Source organism: Onychostoma macrolepis, chromosome 09 (genome assembly GCF_012432095.1).
Source record: "Onychostoma macrolepis isolate SWU-2019 chromosome 09, ASM1243209v1, whole genome shotgun sequence".
NCBI classification, from domain to species: Eukaryota; Metazoa; Chordata; class Actinopteri; order Cypriniformes; family Cyprinidae; genus Onychostoma; species Onychostoma macrolepis.
In genome coordinates, this window is record NC_081163.1 from 12182614 (window position 1) to 12201656 (window position 19043).

The 19043-nt window shown below is 35.8% G+C and overlaps 1 protein-coding gene across 6 annotated transcripts in view; it reads left to right on the forward strand.

Annotated features, from left to right (window-relative positions):
* Positions 1 to 19043, forward strand: part of ncam2 (neural cell adhesion molecule 2) — a 224147-nt gene that overhangs the window by 174278 nt on the left and 30826 nt on the right. For all 6 annotated transcript variants that reach the window (XM_058787858.1, XM_058787859.1, XM_058787864.1 and 3 more), the window contains 5 exons: positions 1619 to 1764; positions 7809 to 7959; positions 11840 to 12027; positions 15303 to 15399; positions 18517 to 18690. In XM_058787858.1, the coding sequence (XP_058643841.1) occupies positions 1619 to 1764; positions 7809 to 7959; positions 11840 to 12027; positions 15303 to 15399; positions 18517 to 18690 (756 nt within the window). The remainder of the gene's footprint in view (positions 1 to 1618; positions 1765 to 7808; positions 7960 to 11839; positions 12028 to 15302; positions 15400 to 18516; positions 18691 to 19043) is intronic.

The following is a 19043-nucleotide window of genomic DNA, read 5'->3' on the forward strand; positions in this document are numbered from 1 at the left end:
AACAGGAACCCTGATGTTTTTGAAAGGTGATTGACAGGTACATCCCTGTGCTTCACTTTTCCAGTCCAGCCATGCGACATGCTTTTCTTCCATAAACAGATGGCCTAAATTGCATGGGAATGGGTGACATATTCTTTATGGGAAGGAATTTCGATTTCGATTTTCATGAAGCTGCCAACATTTTCACCGATTATTCAGATAGCACCTTGTCTGCTCATGTAAATGTATGGAGATTTATTCTGTAGTCATCAGAATCCTTTCCATGTGCAAGCGAAGGGTATTCTTCAAAGCAACTCATTTAAATGAGCCTCCGTTATTGGATGAGAGTTTTGTTTTGCAAAGCGTGGTGGGAATCTGAGTTGTAACTTTCCTTTATGACCCCTGACAGCTAACAGAGCGAGGGAAGCTAGGGTTTCCACTCAGCTTGGCACACTTCTTCTGCGTTTCCTGCATGCTCATAAAACTAGTTTTTGGCTTTAATGAATGGCATCCCAAGGTTTTAGAGATGGATATTGCCTCATCACGCTTTATCTCAGCACCGTTTTGCTGTATACTGATATGTTTGTGGGTTTTTCACAGCAGTATTTTAGTAATCTTCTTAAATGCTGATTATTGTTAAAGTGTTAAGTGTGAAACAAAACTCTTTGACATTACATTTGCTGTCTATTGGCAAATATGTTTAAAAAAGTTGTTAAAAAGTGGATTTTGGGCATCTGTTTGCATGGATGTGAACATGTAGCTCCTGAAGAACATCTAAATGCAAATCAGTCTTTATCGTTAGGATTATGCTCATTTCTTAGATTAATTGTTAGTTGATTTAATCCCTAATGTCAACATAGCAAGAGAAAGAGATTATGCTGATAAGATTTTTTCTCATTGTTCTGCTGTTCTCTTTTATTTATCTGCTATTATTGTGCGCCCTGCGGGAAAGCATTTTTTGATGTATATTTATCAGGTTAAACGCTGCGATGGTGTCACCTCTTTGCTTGAAGGCTGCCGCTGTTGTACATCAGTTACCCTTCTAATGAGCGTTGCTACACAAGACAAGCCTTATCATAGATTTATGATGAGAATCTTAAGTATTCCTATGCCACACAACCCCTGCAGTTTACTAATGTTTATTTACCAGTGGGAGCCTGTTAGATTCAGATAGCAACAGATGTGTTGTGCTTGTCAATGTGCTGTGTCTTTTTCTGAACTTCAGACAGCAAAATGCTGACCTTTCTCCAATATTCTGTTGTTTTCTCTTCCAGCTGGGTGCCCATGAAGGATTTTTGATTGTCAGACCAGAATGATGTTGTTGACGCAAAGTTCAGTCTGATATTTACTGAATCGTTACCCAAGTGCAATATGTACTCTGGAAGAGAAATCTTTATTGAGTAGTAGATTATGTTTCAGAGTGTCCAGAGGAAAAAATATTTTTTGTATGTAGGCATATTCTATAGATGGTATGAAGCTCGTAGAGACACATTCTACGTCTTTATTCTGAAATGAAAAGATACTTACATCGCAGCTATTGGATTTCTGCTGTGTGCAAAGGCAAGCTTGAGTGTTTTTTCCAGTTCTTTATGTTTCACTTTTGTCTTTGTCACATTCCTCTGTTGTCCCTCTCTTGCAGTCCAGCCCCACATTACTAAGCTAAGGAACGTGACAGCTGTGGAAGGCAGCGCTGCTATGATCTCCTGCAAGGCTGAAGGTGAACCTTTGCCTGAAATCTCCTGGAGGAGAGCAAGTGATGGGCACAGCTTTTCAGATGGAGATAAGGTACAATATTATTCTTACTGTGAATAATGTTTTTTATTTTATTTTATTTATTTTTTTCATCTGTGCAAAAAGTTTGGCACAGTAAGATGTTTTTAATGTTTTTTGTTTTTTTTTTTACTTTAAGTTTTAAAGTTTTTTTGTTTTTTTTATGTTTTATACCCACAAAAGCTGCATTTATTTGATAATGTTGTGGAATATTATATAAAATCATTTTAGTATATTTTAATGTGATGGCAAAGCTGAATTTTCAGCTGATCCTTCAAAAATCATTCTAATATTCTGATTTCTTAATGTTATAAATCATGATAACTATGATGCACCGTTTTCAGGATTATTTGATAAATAGAAAGTTCAAAAGGATAGCATTTATTTAAAATAGTTTTTTTTTTGTAACATTTTCAATGTCTTTACTGACTTTTAATCGATTTAATGCAACCATGTCAAATAGGTGTTGTTGTTTGTTTGTTTGTTTTTTGTTTTGTTTTTGTTTTGATTTGTTTTGTTTTAATTTTACTGGCACTAAACGTTTGAATGGTAGTCTGTTGTTTCATATAATGAACGTTAATGTGATGTTTTAATAAGTTTGGGACAGCAACAAGACATTTCTTTTTTTTTTTTTTTTTTTAGTGTTACGAACATCTACTGTACTTTTTTATATTGTACCATAAACTACTTTCAAGAACACTTATACACTGAAAAAAATAAATAAATAAAAAATCACACTGAATTAAACATGAAATTTAGAAGTAGAAAGACTAAAATAGTACTTTCCTGTCAAATGTACTCCAATAATCTTTGTTAGATTTACAACTTCAAAAAAATATTTTCCACAACGTATTGTATTTGCAGGTTATTTCAACCACCATTTCCTCTCAGTCACTAAACAGTGCAGCATTTTACCAGCACATTAACTGCCAGATATGTGTGACGGTCGCTCTTTGCTCACACCCACTGTAATAGTCATGGACATTAGAGGATATAATAGACTAGTACTCAGAGACACAGCTCCGAGGCACACTCAGTCTGTGTACCGGTTGAAGGCTGAAGAAGGCTTTCTGTGCTCCAATAATGCTCTGCATTTCCTACCGGCATGCTCCGTGTCTGTGCTGAATGCGAATGCAGCCTGCAGAATGGCAAATGCGATTGCAGTGGCCAGGCGGGAAAGATGATGGGAACAGAAACTGTCAAAGATCATTAGAATTCTGTGAAAGGTGGGTTGTTGGCGTCAACAATAGAGGCAAACGGAGCCTGACTCCAGGGAGGAACTGTGAAAAGACTCCCCATCACAGTTAATCTAGCGAGAACTGCTCGGATAGCGATTAGAATAGCCTGCATGGCTGGGAAATGAAAGAGGATTCATACAAAGAGGTGTAGGAGAGCAGCGACGCTTGCCGCCACTCAATATGAACAAAATGAGTTTGATTTAAGCTGCTCTTTCAGAGGTGTGGGGATGTGGAGGTAAGGTAGGGGAGTTAGTCTGCTACAATTACACAGGGGCCGGGACCGAACCTGTGATCTGAATTCAAAAGTTGTAAACAATTGATCTGGGAGCCTCTTCCCTCCCCTCCGTTTTACTCTGAACGGTTAAAGTAAGAGTTCAAAATGGACACCATTCACTGCTAGGAACAAATTGAATGGTAGAGCTGTGCGGAGAGATTTGACATTTGGTGCTTTAGCACAGTCTATGGGGGCCAATTAACAGCCTAGAGTAATATGACTCACTTGAGTCATGCCTACCAAGGATATTATAGTTTTTAATTTTTAAATTAGTTTTTATTTTAATATCGTTTTCAAATTTCCTATAATTTCAGTTTAGTTTTAGTTAGTTTCATTAATGGTTTTGTTAGTTTTAGTGTAGTTTTTATTTTGTGAACACATTTCTATTTAGTTTTTATATATTTTAGTTTCAGTTTTAGTTTTAGTAATTATAGTTTAACGGCTTAATGGAACACTTCCAGTGTAGACCAAACCAAGACATTTAATTTTAGCAAAGTTGAATGTTTGCAGTTTACAGTTAACTCTTGTGTAAACCTCTTAATAATGAAAATAAAATAATTCTTTATAATTCAACAAAAAACAAAAATATGCAACTTATATGTGGGTACGTTTTCATATTCATGTTCATATTCATTCATATTAAATATGTAATCTTGTTTAATATGCCAATAGTTTACAAACAACAAGCTAATCAAGGTTTTCAGAGTTACTAGGCAGCATCAGGCAGTTGAGTTTTTATCAGGGTTGGAGCTAAATTCTGCAGATCAATGGCCCTCCAGTGCTGGATTTGAGGAAACATGCCCTGCGTCCCAATGTGCATATTATCCACCCTATCTGCCCTAAATAGTATTAAAAATGACTAATATCACATAGAATTTAGCATGGACAGTGTGCACATTGGAATGCAGGCATGTTTTTTGCAACTAAAATGTTTTGAAACCTCATACTATTCAAAAATAAATGCAATATGGTGATTTAAATGATGTTTGCACTTTACTTTGACGAGCCGCTCCAGCACGCATGTGCTTCAGATGAGCAATGCAATCAATCCCAGTTCTAAAGCCCCTTTTACACAACACGGCCAGCGGTGAAAACACAGCTCGGCTATCGCTTTCTCTCATTTTGGATGCGTTTTATACAGTCAAGGCGGTGCTCGTGTCATGGACTCGAGGCGGACGTTACCATAGTAATCGCAAAGCGTGACAAAATGGCTATTCACTAAAGTCAGCTCATCCAAAACTTTTAATTCTGTATCTGTTAACTCACTCTCATGTTGTTCTCGCACGTCAAGCACGCTTTTAAACGTTCGTGCGCTGTATGGTGTGCATTTTTATTATTTCCCATTTCATATTTTATAGTTATTTCCTATTTCATAGCCCGCGTCTTGTTTTTAAATGCAAAAATGCATTCTATGTGAATAGCAGCTTAGGACGCAGCTCACGTGCATGAAGCTAATTATTATTTTATTTTCAGTTACTGTTGTTAGTTTCGTTTCGTTTTAGTTTTTCATTTATTTAGAAATTTTAATTTTATTTTAGTTTACGAAAATGTTTTTTGACCAATAGTTTTAGTCTTAGTTTCAGTTTTCGTTTACGAAAATAACCTTGATGCCTACATGCAGAAAAAGCAAATTAAACAACTAAATCCGGTTTAACTTGTTTTTTATATGTTTTTTTATATGGTTGAAATATTGTTATTATTTAAAATAACTGTTTTCTACTCCTAAAGCTGAATTTTCAGCAGCCATTACTACAGTCTTCAGTGTCACATGGTCCATCAGAAATCATTCTAATATGCTGATTTGGTGCTCAAAACACACTTCTTATTATTATGTTATTACAACGTTTAAAATGTCTTATTATAATGTTATTACAATGTCTTATTACAATGTTTAAACCTGTTGTGCGGCTTAACATTTTTGTGGATTCTGTCATGACTGGGCCACCAAAAATAGCCCTGTCTATCCTTGATTCAGTGGTGATTTTTTTTTTTTTTTTTCCTGCTTTAAACCAGCAAGAAACAGCTACCATGTTCCAAAAACCAGCTTTCCTGTCTTATAGTTAGCTTAAAAATGATTTTCTTTGATCCATGGAACACTAAAGATCATCCTGGGACACTCTTTTCAATGTAATAAAAGTGAATGAGAAGAGAGGTTGTCAAAAAACACTATAAAATTATTGCAAATGTAGTCCAAAGGATTGGTCTTCTGATAGATTACTGTGACAAATAGACCAAGATTTAATGTATTCACTGGAAAGCCATTTCTCCATGGTGTTTTCATGATGAAATTGTGAGTTTGGCAAGTTTGTGAAAAAGTAGTGTCTGGCTCCTGAAGTAATTGTTCATTTGCATAAGGTCTTTTGAATGAATTGGTCTGAATGATTTGTTCACAAATCAAACTCGCCCAGTCTTTAAGTTCAGCCCGTAACTCATTGATCTGGTGCCAGTGAATACTGACTTAAATTTCTCTGTTTCTTACACAGAGCTGTTTCATGGCTTCAAAAGACTTGAAATATGATGCACAAATCATATGGGTTGATTTTATGATACTTTTATGATGCTTTTCCATCTTTTTTGAAGCTTGAAAGCCTTTCATTGTAATTGCATAGAAAGTCAGTGTTCCGAATTTCTTCTTTTGTGTTGCACAGAAGAATGAATGTCATACAGGTTTGGAACGACTGAATTTTCATTTTTGGGGGGTGAATTATCCCTTTAAGCTGGTGTGACCTCTTTCTTTCAGCAGGGAGCAGAAGGGAAATGGCTCTGACTGCTGTGATGCATGTGTCAGCGTGAGCGTTGAGATTAGTGACTGACTGAGGGCAATTTTGGTCAGCTCGGATGATGAGCGGGGTGTTGAGACAGGAAGACAGGCCTCAAAACTGTCATCATGCACTGCCTCTCGTTAACCACACTACTGCTCACTCTCACTAATCAAAACTGACACCGCCACACATCCCTCTACTGCTTATTATGCAGTGAATGCTTCAGAGGGCAGTGGGAAAAACTGAAGAGTTGATTTACATCAGAGCAGTGTTGTGGTCTGGGAAACAGGTCTGTGTGATGTCTCCTCGACTTGTTTGCTTTTAAGATGGTTAAACAGTCTGAGATCCACGTTTGTAAGGGTCTCAGGCTGTTTTTAGTTCTTTAGGGACCGACAGTGTACTCTGTGATGATAATCTATTTTGGGATTATGCTGTTCTATGGCTTTCATATACTCTCATGGATTTACATTAGTTTTGCCAGTGATTTAAAAAAAGCTTGATGTATTGGAAGCTGTAGTAAAATAGAGGTTTTTTTAGTGTTTTACATAGGCATACAGTTTCCACACAAAGGGACATTTCTGGTCATTTTACAAGAGGTTGGCATTAGCATGATTAGCAATATTGTGAAATATTACTTTTAAAAAATTAACTTTTTAAATATATAGAAAGTAGAAAACAGTTATTCATTCCTGTAACGGCAGAGCTGATTTTTCAACATCCATTACTCCAGTCTTTAGTGTCACATGATCTTCAGAAATCGTTCTGATATGCCAAATTGGTGCTCAGGAAACATTATCAGTAGTTGCGCTGCTTAATATCTTTGTGAAAATCACAGTGCATTATTTTCAGGATTGATGAATACAATGCATTTATTTGAAACAGAAATCTTTAAATGTCCTCACCGTCACTTTGATCAATGCATCCTTGCTGAATAAAATCATTCGTTTCTTTCTCACTTTCAAAAAAAACATTCAAACCTCAAAATTTTGAACAGTATCCATCTTGGATTGATTTTCTATGCACTTAGTTTGGGATTGCAATTTCATGCTGCTTTAGAATTTGTCAACTAGAAAGTATCTTTGAAGGCGCTATAATTACACTTCCTACTTTTTGGAACATTCTTGGTAGCATACTTATCATGCCTTGAAATCCTGTGTGGATAGGCTGCTTGCTTTGGCACAGAGCCTGTATGCGCAATATCACCTACGGTTATGCTAATAGACTATACTACATCTACTATTCTTTGGCAGCATTGGTGCCTTGTATCACAATACTGTTGTTGCTATTTTATACAAGCATATAGGCTATATAACACCTCTTATGCAACACCGGTTTTCTCATAACTTCCTCTTAATTGTGTCTTATAGCTTTATGTTCTTTATTTAGAAGGAGTAATGGGATCAGGACATGATGCAGTACTAACATGAATATACATCCCTGTGGAAGAACTACATTTGCGTTTAACCTGTTAAGAAATACCACTGTTGAACATTTGTACTCCCAAAGCCGCAAGTCGGACAACAGTGTGTGGGAAGTTAGAAATGGTTCTGTACTCATTTACCATGAGAAATGTGAGGGAAAAGCAGATGAAACACTTGAGGTGTGTTAAAAGCCTCTCTGCACATTTCCTTCCCATGAATCCTCTAAAAACTCTGTCCTCATGAGTCATGCCTTAATCCCCACATCTTGCTATTACACGATTTTATACTTAATCCTACAACCTTGACTCTCTGATTATCGGGTTTATCTGTTTTTCAAATACGTGAAGCATGTGATGTTTTTTAGAGTCCAGACGGCCGTGTGGAGGTGCGAGGCCGTTATGGCGAATCCATGCTGACTATTGTTGGAGTCAAGCTATCTGACTGGGGACGCTTTGACTGTGAGGCTCTCAGCAGGATCGGTGGACATCAGAAGAGCATGTTCCTGGATATTGAGTGTGAGTGGTTTGAATTGGTCACATTTTGCAGTAATCTGAATTGGGATTTGAATTAAAGTGTCAGGAAAGGGAAAATTCAAGAATTGCATTTCATAAAAAAAAAATTATCATTAAATTGAACTAATTAAGCATATGTGATCCTGGACCACAAAACCAGTCATAAGTAGCACAAGCATATTTGTAGCAATAGCCAACAATACATTGTATGGGTTAAAATTATTGATTTTTCTTTTATGCCAAAAATCGTTAGGATATTAAGTAAATGTTCAATGAAAATATTTTGTAAATTTCCTACCGTAAATATATCAAAACTTAATTTTTGATTAGTAATATGTATTGCTAAGAACTTCATTTGGACAACTTTATAGGTGATTTTCTCAATATTTTGATTTTTTTACACCCTCAGATTCCAGATATTCAAATAGATGTATCTCGGCCAAATACTGTCCTATCCTAACAAACCATACGTCAATGGAAAGCCTATTTATCCAGCTTTCAGATGAAAAATTGACCCTTATGACTGGTTTTGTGGTCCAGGGTCCCATATTTATTCACTAAAAGTTGGTTGGTTTTTTATTTAGAATTGGAACTATTTTTCTAAACAATGTTCAACACTATCAAGATTTTATTACAGTTTTGCTAAGATTTTAACACACTACCATGATATGTCCACCACATTCTTTTCAGATAATTTTATAATTGTAAATATGACGTTCTTCATTTTGTAGAAATTGTACCTTGACAAAGGTCGTCAAAACACTAAACATGGTAGTGAGTGTAGAATTGTACCCTTCTTTATAATATTATTATATTAAATATATATACTGTATGTGTATATACAGTATATACAACCTGAATTCCAGAAATGTTGGGTCATTTTTTAAATTTGAATAAAATGAAAACTGAAAGACTTTCAAATCACATAAGCCAATATTTTATTCACAATAGAAGATAGAGAACATAACAAATGTTTAAACGGAGAAATTTTACACTTTTGTCCACTAAATGAGCTCATTTCAAATTTGATGCCTACTACAGGTCTCAAAAAAGTTGGCACGGGGGCAACGAAGGGCTGAAAAAGCAAGACATTTTGAAAAGATTCAGCTGGGAGAACATCTAGCAACTAACTAAGTTAATTGATATCAGGTCTGTAACATGATTAGCTATAAAAGGGATGTTTTAGAGAGGCAGAGTCTCTCAGAAGTAAAGATGGGCAGAGGCTCTCCAATCTGTGAAAGAGTGCATAAAAAGATTGTGGAATGCTTTAAAAACAACATTCCTCAATGTCAAATAGCAAAGGCTTTGCAAATCTCATCATCTACAGTGCATAACATCATCAAAAGATTCAGAGAAACTGGAGAAATCTCTGTGCGTAAGGGACAAGGCCGAAGATCTTTGTTGGATGCCCGTGGTCTTCGGGCCCTCAGACGACACTGCATCACTCATCGGCATGATTCTGTCATTGACATTACTAAATGGGCCCAGGAATACTTCCAGAAACCACTGTTGGTAAACACATCCGCTGTGCCATCTGCAGATGACAACTAAAGCTCTATCATGCAAAAAGGGAGCCATATGTGAACATGGTCCAGAAGCGCCGTTGTGTTCTGTCGGCCAAGGCTCATTTAAAATGGACTGTTTCAAAGTGGAAAAGTGTTCTATGGTCAGACGAGTCCAAATTTGACATTCTTGTTGGAAATCAAGGACGCCATGTCCTCTGGGCTAAAGAGGAGGGAGACCTTCCAGCGTTATCAGCGTTCAGTTCAAAAGCCAGCATCTCTGATGGTATGGGGGTGCATAAGTGCATACATTATGGGCAGCTTGCATGTTTTGGAGGCACTATGAATGCTGAAAGGTAAATAAAGGTTTTAAAGCAACATATGCTCCCCTCCAGACGACATCTATTTCAGGAAAGGCCTTGTGTATTTCAGCAGGACAATGCAAAACCACATACTGCAGCTATTACAACAGCATGGCTTCGTAGTAGAATAGTCCAGGTGCTGAATTGGCCTGCCTACAGTCCAGATCTATCACCTATAGAGAACATTTGGCGCATCATTAAACAAAAAATACGTCAAAGACGACCACAAACTCTTCAGCAGCTGGAAACGTATATCAGGCAAGAATGGGACCAAATTCCAACACCAAACTCCAGAAACTCATAACCTCGATGCCCAGACGTCTTCAAACTGTTTTGAAAAGAAAAGGAGATGCTACACCATGGTAAACATGCTCCCATCCCAACTATTTTGAGACCCGTAGCAGGCATCAAATTTGAAATGAGCTCATTTTGTGCATAAAACTTTAAAATTTCTCAGTTTAAACATTTATGTTATCTATGTTCTATTGTGAATAAAATATTGGCTCTTGTGATTTGAAATTCTTTTAGTTTTCATTTTATTCAAATTTAAAAAGCATCCCAACATTTCCGGAATTCGGGTTGTATATATAGAATATAGTGAAATACACCTGTTAGGCACTTTCTTCGGTTACTCCTTTATGTAACCATAGCTTTCAGCCATAAGCAGATGTCATCAGGTGGTTTCCAACCTTCCTTGAGTGTTTCGACCCTTACCACAACACTCTCCAGTTGGTGGGTCGGCAGTGGTGGCCAAGTCACTGCCCATCTGCTCATGGCTTCCAGCTTTCTTCCTCTCTCTTGCTCCATATCCGGCATGAAGCTCGCTCAGCCTCCTCTCCCATCCTATGAGCAGCATGTTTCTTGCTCTTCTCGTCCATGTCTAAAGCTGACATCAACCGCCTGTTTTAGCAGGAAAGACTTTGTCTTTACACTCCTGAATATCTATCTATCTATCTATCTATCTATCTATCTATCTATATATATATATATATATATATATATATATATATATATAAAATAAATAATAAATTCTGGTAAATAATTTTTCTGGTAAATATGCTTTTCTTTCCATAACAATTTTCCATCACAGAAATCATAGGACCCTATATATATAATTTAATTTAAATTAATTTAATATTTTACTATTGTCTATATATTTGATGTTTTTAATTTTTATAAAATATACATATTTGTAATTTTTATTTAACATATTTATTGGTGATCTATACTCAAAATGATATGTATAATAATAATATTAGCAAAAACAAATTACTATTTTGTTTAATTTTAATTTTTCTAATTTTTCTCTGTTTAATTTTAATTTTAAAAATTCAAATTCAAATTACAGTTCTGAATCCTGTATCCTTAGAATCAGTAGCAGCAGCAGGGTAGATATATATCTCATTATGTGGTGCAGTGGAACGGACCATCTAGCAGGGTTGCTAATATACCCATTCATTCAGTCTCAATCCGTCACCGATGTGACACTGTGGGCTGCATCAATCTCTTTAATGGAAAAAATGGGTGTGATTGTGAGTGTGCTGTTTCTGTGTGTCTATGTACTGTATGTGTGTGTCTGCCAGTGTGTGTGTGGGGGTGTATGACTGAGAAATCACATATAATGCAGCATTTCCCAATACCACAGTACTCTCTATCCCACACCCTCTGCCTCATTGCATCTCTCTAACATACTGCCAAATGAAATCTTCCACCACCCACTGCATTGTGGGGAAAGAGGGGGTTTGAGTTTTTGCAGGGTGTTTTGAAAAATTAGAGGCAGTCGGTGAGAAGTGGCCATGCTTCAGATTGAGTTTGATTAGGAGCCCATTTTACCCAGGTGAAAGAGAACTCCATGATAAAGTGTTTGGTTAACGCGTATGTGGAAGCTCCTACCTGCCTGGTACATGCTAGAATTTAATTTAGACTTCGGGCAGCTAATCTTGAATGAGTTTTTGATGGATGACTGTTAGAAGAGCTCGGCGTGCCATTACTGAGCACTCCTTTACCGTTCTTTCACAGATGCACCAAAGTTCCAGACCAACCACACTATATTTTTCTCGTGGGAAGGGAACCCGGTCAACATTAGCTGTGATGTTATGTCTAACCCTCTGGCCACAATGCTGTGGAGACGAGAAAAGTTGACCATCCCTAGTGAGGGTGCTGGAAACATGCGTGTACACAGTGCCCCTGGCAGATCACTCCTCGAGGTACAGTAATCCACCCACAGTTTTTAACATTTTTCTCATTCATACTGGATTTTTTTGTGTTTGCTCATCTAGATAAGAGAGCCAGGAGAGTTAGACATTAATGATATCCAGGCCTTAGCCCACTGGTGGCATGTTAGGAGTCTTTTTAAAATAAAATGTATTTATTACATTGCTCTTTGTTACATTTTAATTATTAAAATTGTAAAATTATTTATTTATAATTGGAAATCTATTTTTCTAAAAAAAAAAATTCAATAATTTCTTTACAGCAATGAATTTAATTTATTAATTGTATTACAGTTTTGCTAAAACATCAGTACACCACCATAAGATGTTAACCACATTGTTTTCAGTAAAAATATTAATATATTTATATAAACTTTAATTACACTATTACTTATTATATATATTTTTTTAAATCTATTTAATTTACTTTAGTTTTAATTTAATGATTTCTTTAATTAATCTGTATAAAAGATACTGAAAAGATACCATTTAAATAAGATACAATTAAATGTTTAAAATAAGTAAATGTTATTGTGTAAAAAATATAAATGAATAAAACTATCTACGGCATTATAAAACCAATTTGTACAGTATGTACGGGTTGCAGACGGCTGATCATGATAATTCTAATCTTTTTTTTTAACCCCTTAGCGGTCAAAGATCGGCGACGGCCCTAGATTAATGATGTTTCACTTTAACAGCACGTTAAAACATCACACTCTTACTTGAGCTGTACAAATTGTGCATCAGTAAAACTGATGTAAAACCTGATGACACACTGTAAAAAAAATCAAAAGTTGAGAAAACAAAAGTTTAAGGTAACCAGCTTCAGCAGACTTTTGAGTTTTCTCAACTTGTTGTTTTCAGTTTATACAATAAAAAGTTGAGAAAACTATAAAATTTTCTACAAAAACAAGTTGAGAAAACTCAAAAATCTGCTAAAGCTGGTTGCCTTAAACTTTCAAGTTTTTTTTACACTTGTTTTTTTTTTTTTTACTTTTGTACAATAAACAGTTTTGGTGCTGTGTTGGGTTGGCACTAGATTCTAATGCAAAATCTGTGAAAATCTTTTGCTAAAATATACAGGTGTAGTGAGCTAGTCAGATGTGGAAATCAATTATTGTCAGCAGAGCAGGGTTTTTATCGATAACTAAAGCTAAAAATAAAACTGAAACCAGTTACTTGATATAAACATTCACTGAAATAAAATCTATATATATTTAAAAAAAACTTGAGCTTATTCAATTTCAGCCAGTTTTCTTTAAAGTATTCCCTTTCGTTTAAAGTACTGCTAGTACTCATCTTCTGTACAGAATTTCCAAAAAAAAAAAAAGACGAAACCAAAACAACAGATGCTTCCACGTGCTAAAACAGCATTAAAACTGTGTAACATTATGGAATAAAATGTTGACCAATGAAGAGGTAATAATGGCTGTCAGGCTCTGGGGTGTTGATCGACTAAATCTACATTTTGATTATCATTCTGAATCCAATTCATAGTCTTTTTTCAGCTTTTTGTTCAAAATGTTGTTTATTTTTTATTTATGAAACTTACCCACATTCAAGTGTTTTAAAAAAAAGAATGCATGAAACTAGAATAAAATGTTTTTGTTAACAAGCAGATACCCTGTTCTTTCTTTTGATGTTTTGTATGTTCAGATATTCATATAACAAAATATATACAAATGAATTCCTAAATAGGGACATAGGGGCATCAATAAAAAAAAGGTACACATAGGTCCATAGTAGACAAAATTGTTCATGTCAACAAACGATCATAAAAAGTTAAAGCTTGGGAGCACAGACTTAAGTTTGGTCTCATTTTAAAGAAGACCCAGATTATTGTCGAAGTAAACCAAAAAAAAAAAAAAAGATTTAAGTTTATGAAAATTATTTATGAACAATATTTTATATGAAATATATATTTTATGAAACATGTTGAACTCTAAACCTGCTAGAAAATCAAAGCCATGAATCTAAACAAGTTGAGTTCCAAATTTGAGGTTAATGTCCCAAAAAATGAGCTTTCAGTAAAATTTAGTTGAAAGCAAGGCCCAAATTTTCCCCATTAGATGCCAGCAAAACTCTGCTGGTGCACACAGTGGTTGGATTTGTGATTTGCAGTAGAATTTTTCTCTCTCAAATATTACAAGAACACACACGCACACACACACAATTTTTTTTATGCCACACATGCAAACCACACTCTGACATCCATACCAACACACCTACACAATTATAGCTGCATTATTTATCCAATTGGCTCTATAATATGCAGAAGCAGAAAACAGGAATAAAGCGAGTATTTGTTTTATAGACCAAACCTGGAAAAACCTAGTAAAAAATAGTAACAAATTTAATTTTGCCAACAGAATAAAAGCCTATTAACAAAAATTGCATCATTTTACAGTTAAACGGCACTGCAATTAAAAATAGTTGTTTTAATGGGTTTTGAGTGGGGACATTTTTGTCCAAAAGGTCCTGAGAGGAACTATTTTTTGTACCTAGTGCAAAATAGATATATTAAAGGAAATGGGGGTGAAATAGTAAAATTCCAATAAAAATACACACCTGTGCCAAAATTTATGCAGCTGCCAATAACAAAATGATCAAAAAAACAAAACTGAAAAGGACATAAATGTCCAAAAGGTAGCACAAGGGTTAAAGTATGATGTAAAGTTCACTTAAAGAAAACTTACGAGTATACTTGCAGTATAAAACTACTAAACAAGTAGTTTACTGAGACCATACTTCAAAGTGTACTAAAAATGCTACTACAAGTATTTAATTAGTAAACTATCAGTATACCTATAAGTTCACTTTTAGTATAGTTGCAGTACAAGCTAAAAACATTGACGTAAACTAGTTGTGTACTCAAAGTTTACTACTGTTATACTTAAAGTATACATTTATATACTAGAAAGTGGGCCAATTTAGTCCCAAGGAGTATTGAAATTGTACACTTACAAGTATACTACTAGTACACTTATATTTGTATACTTACTACATAAAATATACTTAAGTATACTTAATAAAATAAACTTGAATTATACTACTTTTTGGTAAGGGGGTACAAGCAGATTTGACCTTTTGTTTTGTAAACTCATCTGAACTAGACAAGACTCAACAACACATGGTTTCTCTGGAAACAGATGTGTCCTCGGCAGTTATGTTTACTAACCAAGATTAATGTCATATGAGCACATGAACAACATAACAAAAAAAGAAAAATTTATCCATGATCACACTAACACAACCTTGGTCCTCAGGTTACCCCGATGTCAGACAGAGATTTTGGCCGTTACAACTGTACAGCTAGAAACAACATTGGGATGCGTTTTCAGGAGTTCATCCTAGCACAGGCAGGTGAGTGTTTACCACAGGTTCAACTAATCCATATGATTAATGCATCTGTCAGTAGCTGTGTGACAAAGGTGCCCCTATTATGCCTTTTCGAATATTACCTTTCATGCAGTGTGTCATGTAGCTGTATGTGAACATAAACTATCTGCAAAGTTGTGAAGCCGACAGTGCACGATGAATAAAGTTATTGTCTATCAAAAAAAAGAGTCGACTCACAATCGCCTAAACGAGTCGTCAGGAACTCGAATCTTATTCTGTTACGGCTGTACGTCACGAAGTCACACATTTGCATAATGTCCGCCCATGTTCTCGCGAACAACTTGCTATCACATATTATAATTACCACAAACTTGTTAACACTTGACACTTACCACTGAGAAACGTCTTGCTCCAGTCGTGCTTGCGAATCAGTCTCTTGTCGATCAGCCACTTCAACCGTTTCATCGTCAGACTCCAGCTCGAATTGGTAAGGTATAATCGATACCATCATTTCTATGTATTGACAAGTCTCCAGGGCTGTCATTCCGTCAGTCCGTTATGGCAATGGGCGTTTTGTTTCCGACACGCGCTTTACGTGATAGACTAATCACAAAGGACTGCGCCATTTGACCAATCACAGCAGTGAGGGCTCACAGAAAGGAGGGGTTTAGAGAGACTGATTCTTTGAACTGCTTCGCACGAGTCGTTTACGAATCATTTAGAAATGAGGTAAAATAAAATATATTTTTTGAGAAAACTAAAGTGTTTTTTGACCTTGCATGCATGTAAACCTGTTTTAGGAGACTCATAAAACAATATTAGCAACCTTAAAAATGGCTTAATAGGGGCGTTTTAAAGGTGTTTGTTAACATACTTTCTTTTATTCCAGTTTAACATATAGAGACAATAATATGGGTCATTCATAGAAACTCCAGGAGATTGACTATGATGTGACTATGATCCTTTCATGCCTTAAAGGTGAAGTGTGTGAAAGTTATCCGTTAGTATTCCTATTCATCTCGATGGCAGTTGCTCGACCTGTAGAAGATGGCAGCTAGTGACAAACACTTTTAAGAGCTCAAATAATCAATCACTGTAAAAACACCTTGAATAATAAAATAAAATAATTATGACTTGAATGTTGCTTGCAAAAAAAAAGGTAGTGTTATTTACATGCTGAGCATCCAAACTGTGACCCTAGGGTCTAAAATGTCAATTTCTAGCAATTTCATGAGTTTGGGACGGGACTATCTGTTTGCCTGAATATTGGCAAATGGGGTGTAAGGAACTTTCAGGAAACCATCATTATTTCAGGTCCGCTTGGTGTCGCAGAAATTACACACTTCACCTTTAAGGCTTGAATGGACTTTAGGTACATTAACAGTCCCAACCAGTCTTGCTCTTGTCAAAGTCTGTCCACATACATGTAATCTCCTCACAGAGCTCCTCGGCAGATAATAATGACTTTTGTATCAGGCTGAACACCACGGCAGCGCTGGAAGTAAACACACTTAGATTTCAAACAGCTGGCAATAATGTGTTTTGAGTTACTCGAGCTTTGAAGAGCTTATTTATGGCAGTAGACTTCAAATATAAAGCAGATCATTCTGATGGATTGTTGTCCACTATACTGTTTGCGTCTTGAAGTGTACAACACGATAAAAACACATGTAAATGTGTGTATGTGCTTGTCTTATTGTATACTCTTTTATATCTCACACTAGCAGACAGGTAAAGGTGGAAGTGGATTCTGTGGCACAACTTCTCTTTTCTGTCCATCTTGGTGTCTTCTTCCATATGTCTCAATCTGTCTTTCTCACTGGCACTTCCTCTCCATGATCCTCTATTACACACACAAATGTGTTTCTCTCTATCTTCCTGCTGCCTCTCCTTGTTTCATTTGCTATTTCTCTCTAAACCGGAGGTCTCGGTTCTCTCACTCTCAGATGCTTGTTATTCAGAGCAGTTTGTGTATTCTGGCTTGGCAAGGAAAAAAAAAAAAAACCTCAAAACCAAGCATGAAAAATAGCTAAGAATGATGAAACTATTCCATGTCACCTATTGGAAAGGACAAGCATGAGAGGTTCAGGCAGGGTACAACATGTTTTTGTATCAGATTGGCAACATGATGATTTGTGTTACCTGATGACTATGAGCTTATTTGGGTGCTTCTGTTATGATTAAGCCTGCAATGAATCCACTTCTGAAGAAACGCAATTCAAACAGATGTCATTCTTACAACTGTATGTATCCCACTCACATAGTGCTCTAGTTTATCAGATTTTGTCTAGTTTGATAAAATTTTCATCTCCCAGTAATAGTGTATTGCTCTACTTTTTACACATTTTATCCTGTTTAAAACCATTATGTGGATGGATTTAAGCTTGTTTCACACAATCGCCTGAAAATATGAAAAAAAAAAAAAAGATTACATATTGAGTTAACTTTGAGCTCTCCACATTTTGTGGTGTTTCAAGCTGTTTTCAAGCCTTGTGAGGTGGACCAATTAAATGTAAGTCAAAATACTTCTGTATTGACAGTTCTGATTTCTGAATTAAACTGAATTTAGCTCTTAGCAATAGTGTTTGCTTGATTTTTTAATATGAAGCAAATTATTTTAAATTCTGACTGGAAAATATACTGTATATAAAGTGTATATCTGTGATATTAATTTAATTGGATTATTATATTTTAACATATTGGTTTACAAATTAAAAAGCCATAAGAGGCACTGTTTCTCCATGATTTTACCATGAATTTTAAGCTTTAAGAATACCTTTTAATTATATTTAAACCACTGTAACTTATTCTGTTTTGGCTTAATTCTCTTCTGTGATTTCATTTGATTTTTTTATTCTCTTTACTTAACTTTCAACCTTCATTGACATTTATTTTTTATAAGATGATAAGACAGGAGTACAGTGCAGTCATTTCTAGCTGACTGTGTTTGTGGACTGAAAAGTCTCATGCTGAGAGAGCTTGGGTTGTAAGTCCCTGAAAGCAGCTCTATAACTGTGTTTTCAACCCCCCTGAAAGACACACAACCAGATCCTTTGATACTCTCAGAAACTGTGGCCTCGGCACATAAATGGAGTCGTTTGTTAGTCTCTCTTCCCCTGACCCATAATTTCTCTGTCACAGATGTTCCCTCAAACCCTTACTCTGTTCGACTGAGCTCTGTGGTGCAGCGCGTGGCCACGGTTACCTTCACAAAGCCAGACTCTCATGGCGGTGTACCCATCAGTCACTACCTGGTCAAATACAAAGACATCAGCTCACAGGACTGGAAGGATGTGAAATCACAGGGGACGCAGAGTAAGTACAAAGGTTGTCCACTGCTGGGTTTTGTCAATGCCTGCAACCACCAAACAAATTATAGATGAAGCAGTAGTTTCCACTTACTGCTGATTAGCTCTCTCTCTTCTTGAAAGAGAGAAATAAATACTTGCATCCCACAAGGATGCAATAAACTGATCAAAACTGACAGTACAAAAGATTTCTATTTAAAATAAATGCTGTTCTTTTGAACTTTCTGAAATCCTTTAAAAACATTTGACTCCTTTTTGTTTTTAACATTTATTATAATAAGAAATGACACTGGAGACTGGCATAATGGCTGCTGAAAATTCAGCTTTACCATCACAGAATAAATTATATTTGAAATATAT